Source organism: Lactuca virosa, chromosome 3, assembly GCF_052849685.1.
Source record: "Lactuca virosa cultivar CGN04683 chromosome 3, Lactuca_virosa_CGN04683_v6, whole genome shotgun sequence".
Lineage (NCBI taxonomy): Eukaryota > Viridiplantae > Streptophyta > Magnoliopsida > Asterales > Asteraceae > Lactuca > Lactuca virosa.
Genome location: NC_136428.1, coordinates 313,428,484 through 313,448,317, shown reverse-complemented (window position 1 = coordinate 313,448,317; position 19,834 = coordinate 313,428,484). Strand labels below are relative to the sequence as shown.

The 19,834-nt window shown below is 38.9% G+C and overlaps 1 protein-coding gene across 1 annotated transcript; it reads right to left on the bottom strand.

Moving 5' to 3' along the window:
• Positions 1-7,172: 7,172 nt before the first annotated feature.
• Positions 7,173-10,064, bottom strand: LOC145167336 (PHD finger-containing protein 1-like). The gene is made up of 7 exons (XM_079086515.1): positions 9,675-10,064; positions 9,396-9,481; positions 8,762-8,917; positions 8,294-8,668; positions 7,970-8,194; positions 7,761-7,885; positions 7,173-7,687 (listed from the first exon to the last, which is right to left on the bottom strand). Exons 1-7 carry the CDS (start codon positions 9,687-9,689, stop codon positions 7,551-7,553), a joined length of 1,119 nt encoding a protein of 372 aa, XP_078942641.1. The 5' UTR covers positions 9,690-10,064; the 3' UTR covers positions 7,173-7,550.
• Positions 10,065-19,834: the final 9,770 nt, after the last annotated feature.

Below are 19,834 nucleotides of genomic sequence, written 5' to 3'. Positions count from 1 at the left end.
TTGAAGTGGTTAAATCAAGAAGATGAGTCATACTTCGTTCCAAAACAATTCTTAGAGTCATGATCCAAGATTGTAACTTGAGTGACATATCTTAAAGAAGGTTTATAACACTTGTCAAATGAAGAGAAAAAATGTTTATTACTCTTATACATTTGAAATTGGTAAGTTGTGATGTCTTGGATAAGACAAAGACCAACTAAGACCAATTGTGTGACGTGTTTGTCTCGATAAGAAACCGCACTAACTCTTGAATATTTGTTTGTTAAGTAAGGTTTCTTGACAAGGGAATTTTATATGTCAAGTGGTCAGTGGGAGTCTTAAGGATCTTGAAAGCTTCAATAACTAATCAAGAATAAACCTATTGTTAATCACTAGCGCACGACTTGAGGTTTGTAACCTATCGTGTTGACATATTCTTGTTTCTATGCCCATTCCAGTTAAAGTTGACTATGCATGTGAGTTCTGTGAGTGCTCAATTGTTTGCATAACAACTTGAAAGCAATGGTAGGCCCTTGAGCTGCCAGGTGGCAAGAAATTAAGATTGAACAAGTTCAGTCCATATGAGTTTGGATTTGTCACTAACCTTGTCTTGTGATTATGGTTATGACAAATTCACATGGATAGGAACATATACACCATAAAATCTAAGTGTCATAAGGTTTCTCTCAAATTCATGAAAATGATTGTGTGGAAACGCTTTCACTAAGTAGATTTTAAGGAGATAGCAATTGTGATATTTTCATTCTCAAATTTGATTATGATTACGGCATCCCTCTTCATAGTTCGAATTGTGAGAAATGGCAAATAGTTTGAACATTCAGAACTTATTGTTGTAAGTTCTGAATAGTTTAGACACACATATGAGCTTTCTAGTAAAGGGTGTATGAGCTTATATAAAGGCTTATCAAAGCATCTCGTGTTAGAAATCTGAACTTTGGTAAGAAAGTCAATAAGTATTGGTTTCTAGAAGTCCAGCTGATTTCTGGATACATGTCAAAGCTAGTGGGAGCATAAGTGTTATGCTAGTAACATAGTAATTATTATGCTAGTGGGAGCATAATTATTATGGTAACTATTGCGAGTTAGCAATGTTACTTATAGAAAACAAAGGTTTCAATTCGCAAAGTTGCAAGGTTTGAAAAGTTGTTTTGCTATAATTAAGGAAGAGGAACTTATACTTCATTTCAATTCTAAAAGTTTAGATTGAGATTTTAATCAAATTTAGTCAAGGACATATATGAATGTTATGTTGAAAAGATTCGACATAAGGAAATTCTATATATGGAAATGTTATAGCAAGAGAATGGTAAGGTATCATGTCTTTATATGAATCGTATCCCATATGCTTCAGGTATAGGATCGATTGCATATGCCATAATATTTATGTGTTCTGAATTTTCCAAATGCCTAGGGCATTAAGAAGGAAAAAGGACTAGAACTGGATATGACTAAAGTTGCTAAACAATTGCTAAGAACAATCTAAGGTTCGCTAAAGATAGGTTGCTTGTGGGCAATTAGAAGTATTGTAATGAATGGACCATATTGATATGATTTTGAATAGATAGGATTCTATTAAGAATGGATAGTAATATGGCAATTATGCAAAAGTTTCCATAATAGGAGTTCGATATCAAGAATCTATGAGTAAGTTAGAAACTTTTATGCAAGAAGGATGTTCAAAGGAATGTGCTTTGAATATGATACTTTGTATCTATGGAATTGTTTTGTAATAATGTCCAATGGAAAGTTTTGTAATTTGCAAACTCTCTATGACTTGTGTACATAGTCGTTACAAAAGGATCATTGCACATAAGCTTAGAATCTAACAGATTAAAGTAAGTGGCAAGGACTTGGTATTCTTACACTTACGATAAGGATTTGGAATTGTGAAATGAGTGTCATTGGAAATTTTTACAATTTATATATTTCACAAAGTAAGGACCATAGGTAAACATAGTGTGCATGCTTGGAGCATGGGATAACTATTGTTTTAATTCAAGTGTAAGGTTGATAAATCGCAACATTATACAATGAATAATGTGTAACCAATATGGTGATTAAATAAAAGGTGTTTTATTAATATTCAAAAGTTTTGAGACCATATTGGATTCGATTATTCTTGTGGGTCTGTAGATTGTCTAAAGGCGTTTAGACATAGCACAAGTTTGTTGCAGTGTTCATGAGTACTCCTGTAAGAAGATTTGAGTATTGGATTAAACCCACGCTCATCTGAATCACTTCATTGATTTTATCACGAGTGATTATGAGACGATAATATCTTATATTCTTGACACCAAGACATGTGAGTTGTAGTTTACAAGTCGGTTGTGCATTGACATATGTAAACGCACCAGTAACTTGGTGTTATAAAACATATTGTTGTGTGTGATCTGATGAGTAAGTACAAGCAAGCATTTGAGTCGAAGTTTATCCGTTCCTTTTACCCAATGTGGATAAAAGCGATATATGTGGGCCCCTCGATGATTTAGTGATGACAACCCTAAGTGCTTGGCCAAGCCTGGACTGATTTGATTTGTTCAATTAGCCGGTCGTCATAAATCGGAAATCGGGAAACAACACATGAACAGAGATAATGATTATAATCCATGTCTCAGTTCATACGATATCTAGAATGGAGGAATATATGATCCCTTATCTAATGGACGCGTCATTTGACTAGGTCAGAGTTCGACAGCGGCTTTTAAGAGCTACGATTGCTAGTCGGGATTTTGGAGTCATACTTGCAATAATAGTTATTAGACTTATCCAAGTGGGAGACTATTGGATTTGGTGTCTAAGCCCATAACTATAATTGGTATGTACTTGACCCGAGAGTAGCATGGTCCATTTGGGTTGCCTTCACCAGAACAATTTGATAGGAAGGATATTTGAGAAAGAGGTTATTTATGATTTATTAATATATTACAAGTATAATATATTAATTGTGAAATAATATTATTTAATTAGTATTGATCAAGAATTAATTTGGAATTAATTTAGTGATCAAAAGAGACTAATTAAATTAACGGGGACTGATTATGTAAATCAGTGATATATATATATAGTGTTTGGGCTATTGATCCATGTTGGGCTAAGTTTTATGTAAGTATCCATGAAGAGTTAGCCGACATGAGATATGGATCATAACCTAAGTGTATAGATTAGGGTTTACCCATGACTCTTGGAATCCTACACTATATATGTGTTATCCCTTAGCCAAAATCGGTGAACCTAAGCTAACTAAGAGTTCTAAGAGAACCCTAGCCGATTTTGGTGGTGCTTAACTTCTCTCTCAAAGTCCTCCTTTATTCATGGTGTTTGTGAACCATTTGAGGCATCACACTTGAGGTGCTAAGCTCTTGAAAGGCCAAGAACTACAAACTTCATCACGAGGTATTCATCTAACTTGATTTTATATGGTATATCCTCTATTGTATGTTGGTTAGGATGTATGCTTTGGAAAATTCAAATTGCATGTATAATTAGAGAAAACATAGATCCAAAGCATCTAGGGTTGCATGTGCACCATAGGAGTGTTATAGTGCTTAAAACCCAACAACCTATAACAATATACCAAATCCAAGATCATAAAAACAATGATGAGATCCTAGCCTAGGATCTCGACACTGTTGATGAACTCATGAATCTTGCCAGGATCCGCATTTCATCTCATCAACCAAGAATCTCCAAAACATACAACAAAAACATAAAAGTCAGAAAATTCTAGGTAGGTGGCTTGGTTCTAAGGAGAGCTTTCCAAAATACCAAGGATCCTAGTGCGGGCAAGTTGGCACCCAAATGAGAAGGGCCACATCTTATCGATTCAAAAGCAGGAAATAGGACATATTTGCTCGCTACCCTTGAAGGGGATATCTTAACAAGCTCCTGGAACGCCACACACTTGAAAGCATATTTTGTGTAAGTTAAAATCTTTCGTTCTCCAACAAGATCTAAGATACACATTCTTTACCTTTGATTTTATTTCGAATTCTTTTATTTAATGTTGAAGAACATTAGTGACTTAAGCATTGGAGAGGCGTTAGCCAGGATAACGTCCACCCCAAGCTAAAATTTTCAACATACCGAAGCTCAAGGATCCTAACAACTACGAATAGAGACTGATCATCTTTTATATGATTAAGGTTACTTAATTCCCTCTAAGGTTTAAAGAGTTAATTACCTCTTTCAGACGAGTCTAGGTTTCTGTACCTCACTTGGATGCACGATGTCTTACTATGGGATGTGAGTAAGGGGATCATTTCATGCTTAGTGACTTGGCAACCCTCTTATTTATGAACATATGTAAAGATCCTAACGTGTAATCAAAGACTTATAACATTGACATGTTATCCTAAGTTTTGATCTTCCCTAGTAAATGCCTAAGGTTTATAACATTATCATTATTAGGGCCAAGATCCTCAATCCTATCCAGGATCCCCTGTCTTAAAGATATATCTAAGGATCCTTAAACCTATCCAGGATCCCAAATCTTAAAGGAGTCTTAGGATCCCAAACATACATCAAGATCCTGAACATCGCCATTATTATTTCATACCAATATTAACGGCTATATTTCTTGTTTATTTCTCACATGTGCGGAAATTGTCAACATAGGACTCATTCACAATGAAGAATCACTCCAACCAGGCTTAAAACTCGGGAATACCAAGTCAAAGCACGTTACAAATACCAATTCAACAGGATCTCGGAAATCTCGGATTTATAGTTACTTAACCTAGACTATAAATACACTTGTAAAACTCACACAACGAGCACAATTAGCTGACACCTTTCTCATCTAGGCTTACTTTATCATTTGTAATTGTATTATCAAGCTCATCTCTATAATTCATGTTCAAATCAATAAGATCATGCAAGGCAGGTGATCATTATCACCTCCTAATGTTTTATGCCGGAGATCCTAGCAAGGATCAAGGGCTTTCCTTGTAAAACACATGTGTTATTTTGATTTTAATTCCATATTCAAATTAATAACAACACCACAGCCTCTCATGCAATTTGGTTGATATCCATCTAGTCGATTTTTGACCAAAACAATTTGGCGTCCACCGTGGGGTCGTGGTGTTCACAATCGTTCGAGAATCATATTTACCCAACCAACTTTATCTTCTTCATCTATTCCTCCCATTTCCTCTGAAAATCTTCCACTACCTCTAAACGGACCTTCCGGTCAGAGGAAAACTCTAGATACCTCTAAAAAGAACACCTCTCTGATCATCATTCATGGGAATCCAGGATCCCTGGGATTTCAGGATCCACCTATTCTGATCTTTAACGGTGACGGTAAAGCAATAATTAAATCAACACCCTCGATCTTGCAGCCCAAGATCCTGAACTGTGACCATACAGGATCCTCAGGAAACCGCCGGGAGACAGGATCCTCAACACCAACACCTGCTCCCACTTGGGGTGTAACTCCAAACGAGCGAGCCCGTGTGATCCAGGTTCCCGAAGAAACCTTCATCACTCCCAATAACAAGGATCCTGGTAACTTTGTGAATAATAAAACTTTTAACGCTAACGCTATGGACCCTGATGTAGGAATAAGCCTGATAATGGCCAAGGAACTTTAGCAGTTAAGGCAAATGATCTCGAGCGTACCAGGAATAGTCTAACCTATACCAAAAGCATCCCCCGTAAGTCATATAATCTCGAGATTTTCTCTTGTGATAGCCAATACTGATGTTCCAAAACGATTCCAAACTCCTAGCATGAAGCGCTACAATGGAACCACAGATCCTGAACAACACATAGCGCAATATAGAGAGATAATGGAGATTATTCCTATTCCACCAAACTTAAAGGAAACTTGTTTATGCAAAGGCTTCGGATTGACTCTTACAGGATCAACCTTAAAATGGTTTCATAATGTTCCTCCTTACTCTTATTTTCTTGTTGCATATAGTTTTCATTTAACATTATTTTGAATTAGAATTTTCATTTACCAAGTTTATTACAATAAGCATACTCGTTTTTGCTTAAAGAATGAACGATTACACCACACATATTAGCGAAAAATAACTCTTATAATTATACATAATAATTTATATAACCAACAAATCAACGAATCATTGAAAAATAAGACTCGTGTAATTATACATAATAAGTTTAAAAACCATGTCTTAAACTTTTAGTGATCAAGACATGGTTTTTTAACTTTTATAAATTATAATTTTTTTTGTCCACTCGTCATAAAGGGAAATAATGTAAAAACATCGTCAATCCATACAAGTTTCATACCACTCCATCTCATCATTTCGTTTCTATACAACTTTCCAAATAAACTTATCATTCCAATTCCGCCTCACCCCATATTTATCATATTCTTTATATATTTATCAACAAACAAAATAAAAACCCATACAAAAAACACCACTGTATGATGATATAACCCAAATCTGATACCACCCTCCGATCCATACAACTCCATCTCACCCCATACAGCCCCACTTGAGATGCTATAAAAAGGCTTAATATACATCACGACTTAATTATGTTATCCTAAAATGCTCACGAACGTTAAAAATATTTATGTTTTTGTCATCTACATACGCAATCATTAGCAATCCAACCTAATTCACAACCCAATCAGATATTAAACAACCTAATCCAACCCCCATTCACAACCCAATTAAATCCATTCACAACTCAATCATATTATTTAACCATTGACAACCCAATCCAACCCAATCATATATTAAAAAACTAATTTCTCTCTCTTCCACATCTACAACTTAATTAAACCCAATCTTTTACTCCCATTAACAATCCAACATAATCTAATTTTATATAAACCTGTTTATTTTTAAAAAACAGCTAAAAAAATATTTAAAAAATGTACCAATATTGGTATCATATCGTAGAGAAAAATTAATCTCGTATTTTGATATACATTATTTATTTTTTTACTCAAAATAAAAAGCAATTACTAACAAAATTAGTTTTAATTACAAAAATAATTTGACTCCACCACTAAATAATATTATTAAAAAGAGATGAGCTTTGGTGATCTTAGGTTGTCTATGCGGCCTAGGTCACCAAATATCTTTTAGTTTTGATTTTCTTTTAATTTATAGATGGTGAGCGGCTCACCAAAATTGGGGGTAGTCTTATAGAACTGAAAATAAATCTTTTTTCGGTATAGGCTGCTCTTTTCTTAAAGAAAAGGGTCTACATCTCATTTGAAGATAAGTGAATGCCAGATTTATGTGTGAAATTCACAAATAGCTATTTAATTCTCAAATGAAAATTTAGTTAAAAGTTCAAATCCTTCGCCAACCACAACCAGAACATCATCACCTTTCCTCCCCTCCTCAGGTCGCCGGAAAAAATGGTGCTCTTTGATCTGCATGCAAAATTGATCCAGAACACCCGGAATCTTCCCATTCATGCTCCTCATCATGTTCATATCAAGTCCCTACTACAACAACCAGGTTGTGATTCCATCTTGTAGCATTAGTTGTTGTGGAAAAATCATATTCATAGTGTTTTGATGTTCACAGTTGTGTAAGAATCTATCCCTTTTCCCATTAGTAATCTTGTGAAGAATCTGGAAAATAATAATCTTGTGAAGAATCTGAAGTTGAGGGAGAGGAACAAATTGATTTAGGCCCATCATTCTTTTTGGTTCTAAAAACCCCCCACAGATAGTACTTCCCTCGAAATCCTGCAAAATATTTGATATATTAATAAAATGTATTTGAATTTTGAAGTCAATTAATTATGTTGCCATGACTCACTCCTGAACGACTTAGGGAGCACTGAGGAAGTAAAAATCAATAGGTCTGCATTTGTGGATGCGGCTCTCATTGCCAGGTCATCATCCATCATTTCTAACACCAATCCATCAAAAGCCTTTTCATTTCTGAATTCAATATAATGTTTCAAATTTTCAATATATATATATAAAAAACAAACAGTTAATCAAGAGATAGATAATTTAACTTACATTGGGTCTCCTGGAAAAAAGTAGAGGCCTATATGATCATCAGATGGCTCACAATCTTGGAAACTTTTTGGCCATAAAAAAGTCTTGGGATGCATTTCAAGAATAAGCAATGAAGGCATCATATTTGCTTCTTCAAAGACTTTACCACAAGCTTTGTCTGATAAATGTCCCACAAATCCTTCAAATAAATCATCATAATCTGTGCCTAGGACCTTGAAGCTACCCCTGTCCATTGTTGGGAGAATAATAAGCTCATGCTAAAAAAAATGAAAATCAATAAAATGGAAGGAATCACATTCCTTTAAAAAAAATGAAAATTGTTACCTCCATATTGGATCGATGATTGGTCGTGCATGTCTATAATAGTTGTCTTGAAAGTTATATTCATAATTTTGCCATTGAGGATCATTATTATGTTCCTTTCTCTTAAAAGCTGAAATCCTTTTCCTATTTGTACGTTTTTTCTTTGGTATATTATGGTTAAGAATAGCCCCCTTTGTCTCTTCTATTAAAGAACGATATCTTGTTCTTTCTGTAGGAGGGTGATCTTCTAGGATCATACGGGGATAGTTCATGATGACATCATCGATGATCTCATCAATTCGTTGATTTTGTTTACCAATTCGTGCTTCCCATTCATCAAATTCTATTAGATACGAAGAACTACAACTTGAATTGGAATATGATGACATGTTTTCACTGACACACATTTTGAAAAAATTGAATGTTAACAAACATGTGGTAACAGTAATAATAGATTTAAGCAAATAAATATATTATCAAAATCCTTACTTCCGTATTGGATCGATGTTTTTCTTTCTTTCCTTTTTCTGGGGCTCTGAAGACTTATTGGGTGAAGTAACCTCATTTTCAACGGTTGTTTGGCAGCTTTCACAATACCAAATTACTCGCTCTGTGTACGACTTTGGCATTTCCTTTAAGCAGTATCTGAAGAAAAATATTATAAAAAAAAAAAAACCAATGTTGGAAGCCATGTATCTTGTATTGCTTTTGCTTCTTTTTTGAGTTGTTTTAGATTTTAGTCATACCCTTATAATAATTAGTTCATTGATCAAGTTACTAGCTAATCTTAGGCTAAATGCAAGAAATGAAGAAATAGCAACTTACTTCCCATTTACTTGTGTATAATAGGATGCGACTTTCATTTCTTTCTACTACAACAGTCTAGTTTTAGTATTTTTCTATAAAATTATACTTTTAACCTTTTCTTAAATGGGTATTCTACTTTGATAAAATCTACCCTATTTTGATGATATTGCTATGATTGCATAGATTCTTAAAAGTAAAACATTATATATACAAAGACCTTCAATATATATAAGGCTATAAGCAATACACAATTGGTTAGCACTTAAATGGAAAGTTAGATAGAAAAGTAAAAAAGAAAAAGAACAACGATTCGTACCTGTGAATGGCAAACTCCAGACACTTAACACAGTAAACAAAAGCATTGGTGAATCCTTCATCCCCACAAGTCTGACATACCAAAACCTAATATAGCAACAGGAAAACCTAGCAAACTTAGCAATATTCGAGATTAAAATCAAATGCATTTATCCTCAGATTGAGCACAGCAATTGGAATTAAAAACTAGGTGATAAACGCAGACTCAATAAATCACCCTTTGGAGGTTTATGGAAAAGAAGAACAAAAATTACTCCGATTTACTTGGTGGAATACAAACCTTAATTGGTTCCATCTCCTTTACGTTTTCATGAAGCGATCAGTGATTGAAAAGTGTGAAAACAAACCCATTGACCTTGAAGTGGAAGATAAAGGACAGATGTTGGAAAAGCTATTATCCAAACTTCAACTAAAAGTTCCAGCTAACAGATATGGGGGTGTACTTAGCGATGTGGTGAGGAGGCGGCGGAGGGGGTGGGGATGGTGGCGATGTCGTGGTCCGTGAGAGAGAGAGAGAGAGAGAGAGAGAGAGAGAGAGAGTGTGTGAGTGAAAATGGACAGTGAGGAAAACCAGGTGAGAGAGACCTTTGTGAAATTGGACCTTGAACTAGAAGGTGGGGACGCCGGTGCTGGCGACGGAAAGAGGGAGAGAGAGGCGAGAAAGTGAGGACGTCAATGACACCTAAACATAATATGTCCATTTACATATATATAGTCCCTGTAGTTTGTAGGTTTTACTGGTTTTGTTCAGAGTTTTTTTTGTAAAAATTTGGGATAATGTCTAAACTAGTTTCTTTTCCTCCGTAGAAATAGGGCTTTTTGCTATAAACAAACATTTAGATGTTGGTCCTTCGACTTATATCGTTATTTATTTATAGCTTTTATTATCGAAAATTTTAATATTTAACCTTAATATATATTATACATAAATTACTTTACTCAAATAATATTAAAGTAAACAGTAGAGATAGATGAAATATGCACAAAAAGAGATGTATCTACATTCGCGAAAACCATTTGTGACCAATTATTGTTTGAGTTTTGTAAACCATGCTCTTGGGGCTTGTTTAAGGTCATAAACAGTTTTGTGTAACGGACATACATGTGTGGGCTTATTGGGATCTTCAAAGCTTTTTGGTTGTTTCATGTATACCACATCAGTTAAGTCACCATTAAGAAATGCGTTGTTAAAGTATAGTTGTCGAATTTTCCATCCTTGGGAGCAGGGTCGGCCCTAGAGGGAGGGCAAGTTGGGCGACCGCCCCGGGCCTCGCCAAATTTTGGGGCCCTACAAGTTACGGTTAGTATATATATTTATAGGGTAAGATATTATGACAACTGGCAGTTCTGGGTCAATCAAAGTCAACAAGTCAGGAAAAGTCAAACAAGTCAACTAAAACCAACTGATTAGGACATAAAATTGTGAGTTATACTTTGCTTCTAGAGTTTTCGGTTAGGACCGAAAACTCTATGATCTCGCCTTTAGAATTCTCGGTTGGGGACCGAATACTCTATGATTTCGGTGGTACTGGACCGAAATCACATGTGATTTCGGTGGGTTAATGAGGTTATCGGTTGATTAAAAAAAAGAGTTGACTTAGTGACATGAAGGTTTCATCCTTTCCAACACAAAATATTATCCAGCAGGTATCAAGGCTATTATCCATCAAATAACGATGCAAACATCACTTTACCCTCCCCCTCTTTAACTTCGATCTAGAACCTCAAACTCCCACCATCTTCAAACTTCTTCACTCTTCTCTCAAGAAACAAGTGCAAACCTACCAATGATTTATTTCTTCAAGTTGGTTCTTAGGATTTTTGGTAAGCATTTCTTGTTAATCTAGTGTTTCTACACACTTTCATGCTAGTTTCATCTCATTTACACACATTATCATGTGTTAAAACTCATAGGATAATACCATCTTCAAAGAGTTCTTCAACCACCTTCAAGTGTTCTAGGCTTGACGATCTTCACCATCACCTCTTTATCCAACCACAAACACACTCAAGGTGAGTTCATACCCCCCATATTTTCGAGTTTTTCATGTTTTAGGGAGGGAATACAAGTAAAGTTTGGTTTATAACACAAATGTTTGCATGTTTTATTTCTATGTTGAATATAAAGTATTATTTGCATGAAATATGAGTATTACTAGTTTTTAGAACATTTATTTGTGGTATGATAGTTTTAATGATATAAAACTAAGAAAAACAAACATAAACTGTAACGCCCCGATTTTCAGGTATTGGTTTATGTAAGAATTTTCTTGGTTTCAAGGTCTACTCGACGAGTTGGCTGCCCCACTCGTCGAGTAGCAGCGGGTTGGTCCGCGTGTTTTAGTGATCTACTCGTCGAGTCCAAGAAGGGACTCGACGAGTAGGAGCTGGTAGATGAAACCCTAAATCCCGGGGTATTGCACCCTATTTAAAGGATCATTGGCCTTCCACAGCCTCCCCTTACAGCTCCTTGGCACCCTTAAACCCTAAATCGTGTGTGTGTGTGTGTGTTTCTTTGGTGTGATAGAGCTTGGAAGAGAGATCTTGGTGAGGAACACTTGGGGGAACAAGTAAAATCTAAGCTAGGAAATCGTGGGAAGCAAAGATATACATCAGTTGACACTCTCTGGAAGGTATTAAGCTGTCTCTTTGGCTCATCTCATCTTTAACCTCTTTTTGTGTGGGTTTTAGGAAAGGATTTTGTGTTTGAGCCAAGATCTGAAGTTGCAACTTCAGATCTGGACTCCCTTTGGTCTCTAGATCCATAAAGGTAGCAGCTTTGGCAAGTATGAGCCTTCCCTCAAGTGTTGGACTTCATTTCAAGCTTAGTTTTGTTATTTTAGGGCCTTAAAGCTTTTCATGGACGTAAAGTTTGCAACTTTACGTGATAAGCAGGCCTTGGAAGGTTGGATCTGCAATCTGGAGCCTTTGCATGGCTTAAAAAGCATCTGTATGGATGAAGGTCTGAAGGGACTCGACGAGTGGCATGGTCGACTCGGCGGGTCCGATGAAGTTGGTCGTGGGTTCGACGAGTCGGATAAGTAACTCGGCGAGTCCGATGAAGATTGCCCTGGACTCGGCGAGTCAGTGAGTGACCCAGCGAGTTGGTAAAATTAGGCAAGAACTCGGCGAGTAGTTGAGGGTGCTCGACGAGTTGAGGTTAACATGGACTATTGACCTTGCTAGTTGACTTTGACTTTGACCAAGGGTTGACCAGTTGACTTCTAGGGGTATCTCGGGAATTTATGAACTTTGTGATGTGTTGGATATAGGTGGTGGAGTTGGTGGCGGTGATCCGAGAGTTGAGCTTTCTATTTCCAGTCGGCAGTTGCGAGGTGAGTTATCCTCACTATACTCAAGGGTCTAAGGCACCAAGGCCGGCCCTTTGGATTTTTATCTGGTTATGTTATGCTAGTATGATCTGTTAGATCGATATCCTAGAAGGTAGGATAATATTATGAGGTATGTGGTATGATCTGTTAGATCGATATCCTGGTAGATAGGATGGTATTATGTGTTATGTGGTATGATCCGTTAGATCAGTTGTTGTCTATAGACTGTTATGTGATTATCTATTATATGTGCACATGTTTGTTTGGAGGTTGAGGCTTATCTGCTTTGTGCGAAAGCTAATAGACCTAGGCATTCCAACCTGTTGGTTGTGGGTCGTGAGTATTACATCCCGAGGATGACTGGACTCATAGTATGTGGGCATTCTAACCTGTTGGTTGTGGACCTGGGGTATTCCATCCCGATGATGATTGGACCCATAGTATGTTGGCATTCCAACCAGAAGGTTGAGGGCCTGGGGTATGCCAACCTGATGGTTGACTGGACCCATAGTATGTTGTTTATGATTATATGTGTATTGTTGCGGGTGTGGGTCTTTTGGGGGAACTCACTAAGCTTTCGTGCTTACAGTTTCAGTTTATTGTTTCAGGTACATCAGGGGATCGTGGCAAGGCTAAGGCGTGATCGTACAGCTCCTCACTTTTTATGACTTTGTTTCTAGGATACTCTGATATAACACATTTTGAAAACAAGTTTTTAATGGTTAATAGATTTGAAATGTTTTTAAAAGTTTAAATTTGGCATGATTTTTATGGGTGTTACAAGTCGGTATCAGAGCCTTGGTTTGAGTGAATTGGAGGAACACTCGCATAACTCCAGTCTCAAATCAAGGAAAGGATTTTTAAAATGATTTTTCAAAAGGTTTTCAAAATAAGTAAAGGAAGATGCAGGGTGTACGATCAGTCGAAGCCAGTAAGTTGACCCCAAAATACCATACAGTTATTTGATTATGTGATATGTTAGAACAGCATGCTAGTGCTAGGCTAGGGATCTTCAGGAATTGCATGATAGATTTGCCTGATTACATGATGCCTGGTAGCCTAGGGTTTTCCTTATATGAGATTGACATCATTACTGTAGTTGCTTAGTGTATGCATCACGGTCGTACATAACTAAGATCTTATAGCCTGAGAATGTTTGGTTTGGCCTTATTTCCTGTTCTTGTTTGATGAAGGGCTTAGGGTAGGATCAAGTATTCGAAAGTCTATAGGGTCCAACATTATGTATGGCTAGCATACACTAGTGATGCAGGGTTGGTGGAAGTTTCATGGATGGGTGGGTTGTGTGAGACCGGTAGGTCAATTGTGAGACAGTTAGCCTTCCTCTAGGAGTGAGGTTGAGCGACCACTAGGTGTATGTATAGTGTTAGGGTGTTGTGGTGATACTTGAGACAAATATGGGTAGGTGTGGAAGGTAGTAGGGGGCCATACTACTGAAAGCACATGACCCATACGCGTAGCAAGGAAGTCACAACCCCTAGGGTAAAAGTCGGGAGTTGGTTCTTGGTTATTTATGCGGATTTGCTGATATCTTCCTGTTATATTTTTAGTATGGTGGTTACGAGGCGTTTCGTGATAGGATCCGGATCGGGGTCAGGACACGGTGATCAAGAGGCCCCAGTAGCACCTGAGGTTATCGGCCAGGAGGGGCCATTGTTGACAGAGGATCGAGTCAGGGAGATCATCCGCGAGGAGGTGGTCGAGATTGTCCGGGGTCAGATTCCGGAGTTATTTGGGACTATAAAGTCCGCTATGATGGAGTACTTTGATGATAGATATGCAGCCCTTACTGAGACGGCTGCCGCTGCAGCTACCGCGGCTGTAACAGCGGCAGGAGGGGGAGCGGGCCGAGTCTTTCAATACCGATACTTCGATAACACGAAGCCCCCGACTTTTGATGGTACTAAGGATCCCATAGTAGCATGAGGTGGCTGTCGGATGTGGAGGGGTGTTTCTTTACATGTTCATGTCCTACTGACCAGAAGGTCAGATGTGCCCTGAACCTGCTGAGGTCCGGGGCAAAGGACTGGTGGAGATTGATGACTGGGTCGTATATGGATGACCAGAGAGCTGCTGTTACTTGGGAGCAGTTCGGGGACATGTTCTGTGCTCGCTACATTCCGAGGGTCGAGCGTGAGCGGTTATCTTAGGAGTTCTTGGAGCTGAGACAGGGTACTGAGTCGGTAAAGAAGATCACCCGTATGTTTACTGAGAGGGCGATGTTTTTCCCAAAGTTTGCCTCGGAGCAGGCTCAGATGACATGCTATCTTAGCATGCTCAACACTGACATCCGTCAGTTTGTTGCCACTCAGAGATGCGATACTTTGCTGGAGTTACAGGAGGCTGCCAGGCGGCGAGAGTTAGAGATTAAGCTGCAGTTGAGGGAGCAGCGGCAGGCCCCGACGCAGTCGTAGCCGGCGTCGAAGCGGTCCAAGACCACTGATACCAGGACTAGGGGACAGCCAGGCCGCACTTGTGGGAAGTGCGGAAAGGCTCATTCAGGGACGTGCCGAGTAGGGAGTGGGTGCCACCGATGTGGCAAACAGGGCCATCTGGCCAGGGATTGCAGGCAGCCGACTCTGACTTCCAGATTCAGGCTTTACTATCATTGTGAGAAGGTGGGCCATATGAAGGCCCAGTGTCCTCTACTAGCCGCCAAGCCGGTGCAGGCTCCAGCGCCGGCTACTTTGAGGATCACGGATGGGAGACTAGTCAGGGCAGAGCCTCCGAAGGCTCAGGGTTGTGCCTTCCAGCTTACAGCCGAGGAGGCCAGGGCAGCACCAGATGTGGTTGCTGGTATGTTTCTGTGACAACCCGAAACTTTTTTCGTTATCCTTACCCAGTTTTCGTTAATAAAATTTGGGTTTTTATTTAATTCCGTCAAATTCCTAAGTTTAGGAAGGACTTCACGTTTTTAAATAAATCAATTCAGATTTATTTCCGTTCACGTTAGTATTATTTTTGGTCTAATGGAATATTCTAAGCTCAGTTCAATCGAGTTTCGGATTCAAAAACGAGGTTTTCTAAGTCAAAGCATAGCATCCGGGCCAAACAACCCTTCGAGAGGAGTTTACGGCCACAAACTCAGTTTACGACCGTAAACCCTGTTTACAACCGTAAACCTTGTTCACGGCCATAAACCCTCCACCCCACCCCTTGGTCGTAAACTCACCCCTATATAAGGGATGAGTGGCCTTCATTTCTCACTTTACACACTTCAGAAGCTTTCTCTCTCTACTCTCTCTCTACTCTCTCTCTCTCTCTCTCACTCTACAAACTTCGAATTTGCTCAAGGATCCTCAAGAATGTAAGTGATTCTTCACTTTGATTGTGTTTCTATTCTTATTCTAGTGATGAATCCATGTCTCATCTCCTAAATTTCATCATTTTCTAGATTTTCTCTCTCACCAAGAACACCAAGAACACACACTAGTTCTTGGTGGCTAAAAACCTCATTCCAAGCTTCTTAACAGTAAGTAACAACCATTTGTACTTGATATCTACTAGAAACCATCGATTTTCGCCTAAAAATCGACCTTAAACGCATGAACTGAGTGTTTACGGCCGTACACCCTTCAATGGCCGTAAACTCCATTTTTGGTCGATTATTGACCTTTAAACTCTTCCTTGAGCTGGGGACGAGGCTTAGAACACTTCCAGAAGGCTAGAAAGGACCTTGAAACACCAAAAATCGCACCTTTCACCAAGTGTTTACGGCGTAAACCCATGGGCCGTAAACCCATGGACCGCAAACACTTGGGCCGTAAACATATGGGCCGTAAACCCTGTTCAGCCGCAAACCCTTGACCGTACACTCCTTTTACGACCGCAAACTCCCCATTTTCAAATCACATGCGATTCTAACACTTAGTTTCAAGTGTTTCCTGGTCCCTAGGATGATTTCCTTCCATAACAAATAGTGTTAAGCCCTCAGCTAATGCATATATGTACTTTTACATGCTAAATAGGATCCGTTTGTGCCCGAGGCTTTATTTGACACTCAGCAACTCCTAGCAACTTACACTCGAATCCCACGTCAAACTGTGAGTTCATACCCCTACTCTTTTTCCGAGTTTTTCATGTTTTCAGGGGGGAATACAAGCAAAAGTACAAGGAAACTTGTGCTCAAAGTATATTATTTTGTATTAAATAATTATATGTTCAGTATGCTTTTAACACAGAAAACAGTTTTACCAAACGATTAAGAAATCAACTCGTAGAAACAGTTTTCAAAACTAAAGCAATGAACTTGTGAATCTTGTCCCAAAATGTGATATTTTATAAAGGATTCATACACATCATAAACAGGATTTTCTGTATTATTACATGCAAATTGTTAGTCTAAAGTTGGAGACACGTCCTTGGTAACACTCCCACCGAATTCGAGAGTGTAGGACTAATACTTGTAACCAGAATCTCTTGTAGGGAGAGCGTGACTGTTGTGTATAGATCTATACGGGACCGACTATCCCGCACCTTACTGCTAGCTACAGTTGGACCGAAAGGTCCAGGGGTGACAAAGTCATAAAAAGATATTGGCCCCGTTACATGCCATATCAAGTCTAAGTACGATTATGACACTCACAACCTAGATAACAGAATTTACTTTTGTAATAATGAAACAAGTGAACTAACCTCAAAGTAATAACCGATTTGATTACTAGAGGGTATTAATAATACCCTTAGGATTTTGTTCACCACATATTTATTAGTTTTATTTATGTAATAAGGCTAATACATCTCTCATGGAGCGAACAGGGTTTTTCAAGGAAACTACATCTAACGATACAAGTATGGTAGATACTTGTACACCTCAGACAAGAACAGATAACCAACTATCAGCTTTTAAGGAAAATATAGGATTTTCTTGGGATAACTCAACCTTACATAAACAGGCTGTTAAACAAATAACGAATGGATAATCAAACATCTTTCATAAGAAAATATAGGATTTTCTCGGGAAACACTTTTCAAAGGATCAAAGAAACATTTCTTTCACCAGAACTAAACACTTATGAACTCACCAGCTTTATGCTGATATTTTAAAACTGCTTGTATTCTCAGGGCAACAATAGACAGGTACTCTTGCCAACTTTTGGAGAAGACGGAGCATTTTGGAGTCACGTCTTTTACTTTCGTTATATACTGTTATGTACAAAACTATGTTTTCAAACCGATGTAAATAATCATATTAATGTAATGGTTGTGTTTACTTCGCTTGCTATGATACAACTGTTGTGATACTACAAATGACGTCACCCGCCCCCGGACGTTTCCGCCGTCCGTTCCGATGGTTCGGGGGTGTGACAGATTGGTATCAGAGCTATTGTTTATAGTGAACTAATTATACCGAACCTTACATGGTATACAACTATAAACACTAAGGGGCCGAAGTGCTCTGAACTAAAAGTATACTTTTAAAATACAAGTATTTTTGCAAAAAGTATACAAGTATACCTACATACCAGAAACAATATCATGAGTAGAACAAAACAAAAGTATTTGGATGCTGGACGCTGCGGTTAAACTTGGGCAGTTATGAAATCATGTCTAGGGTCAATATAGCCTGATCAACTATATTCATTCGAGACATGACCAACATGTGCTTGGGAGTGACTTTGGTGTTGCAACAGGCCTAAAACTTACCTAGTATCCATACAACAAGGTATCAAAAGAACAAAACATACAACTTAAAATACTGTAGGAGTATTTTAGCCAGAGCCGAATACATTGTAGGAATTCATTCCTAGTGTTGCTACCTATTCGTTTCTTAGCGATGACTTACTTTCATTAGTAACCTTTCGTTGCTTATCGCTTGGTAGAACACTTTATTATCAGGATGGGATATATTTTGTTTCATATATCTTGAGGACTTACCATCCTCTTCTTCCTGGTTGTTTCTAGAACAAGAGGCCTCCCCGACGAAGACCCATCAGAAGAAATGACGACACTCCACCACCACCACCACCCCCTCAGTTCGATCCCGCTATGTTCCAGGCAGCTATTACTGCTGTTGTGGCTGCCGCGATGTCACATATTAATCCTGGCGGATCTGGCGGGCAGGGAGGTGGTACTCATCCCCAAAATCATGAAGGTGGTCGGGGACACCAGAAGGAGTGTTCCTATAAGGACTTCATGAACGCGAAACCCACATCTTTCGACGGCAAAGGAGGGGTTATTGCCCTGACCCAATGGTTCGAGAAGATCGAATCCATTTTCGAAATCTGTTCCTGTTCTGAAGCCAACAAAGTAAAATTCGCCGCTTGCACTTTCGCCAACAGAGGACTGACCTAGTGGAATGGTCGGGTCAAATCCCTAACCCTGCCAGTGGCGAATGCTATGGGTTGGGAGAGTTTAAAGGAACTCATGCTGGCTGAGTACTGCCCACGGGGCGAAATGCAGAAACTGGAGCACGAGCTCTGGACCCTAAAGATGAAGGGTTCCGACATTGCTGCTTACACTTCTAGATTTGAAGACCTAGCACTTCTTTGCCCGGGAATGGTCACCCCGGAAAACAAAAAGATTGAGAGATACATTTGGGGACTGACACAACCCACCAAAGGAAATGTCTTGGCTGCTAGGCCAAACACCTTTGACAGTGCTAAGTGTTTGGTGCAGACTCTCATAGATCACGAAGTTGATCTTGATAATGTGACGGCCGCTCCTGAGCCAGCAAAAGGGAGTGGTGAGAAAAGAAAGTTCTGGAAGCAGCGAAAGGGCCAGTCTTCGCAGGAGCCCTCAAAGAAACAGCAAACGGTGGCAGTCCACGTTGCTACTACTCCTGCCGCTGCTCCTGCCATTCAAGCACCTACGAGTAGATATGTTGGTACCCTTCCTCGGTGCGACAAGTGTAACTATCATCATAATCCCGGCCGATGCCGAGAAATGTCATGCACCAGCTGTGGCAAAAAGGGGCACACAGCTCGAGCTTGCAAGACACCGGTCCAACCAACCAACCAGGCATCTGGAGCAGGCATCGGTCAAGCCTGTTATGGTTGTGGAGAAGTCGGGCACTACAAGAGAAACTGCCCCAAGGCAACAACAACTGGTAGCACGGGGAGAGTGCTAGCGATGGGCCAAGAAGAGGCAG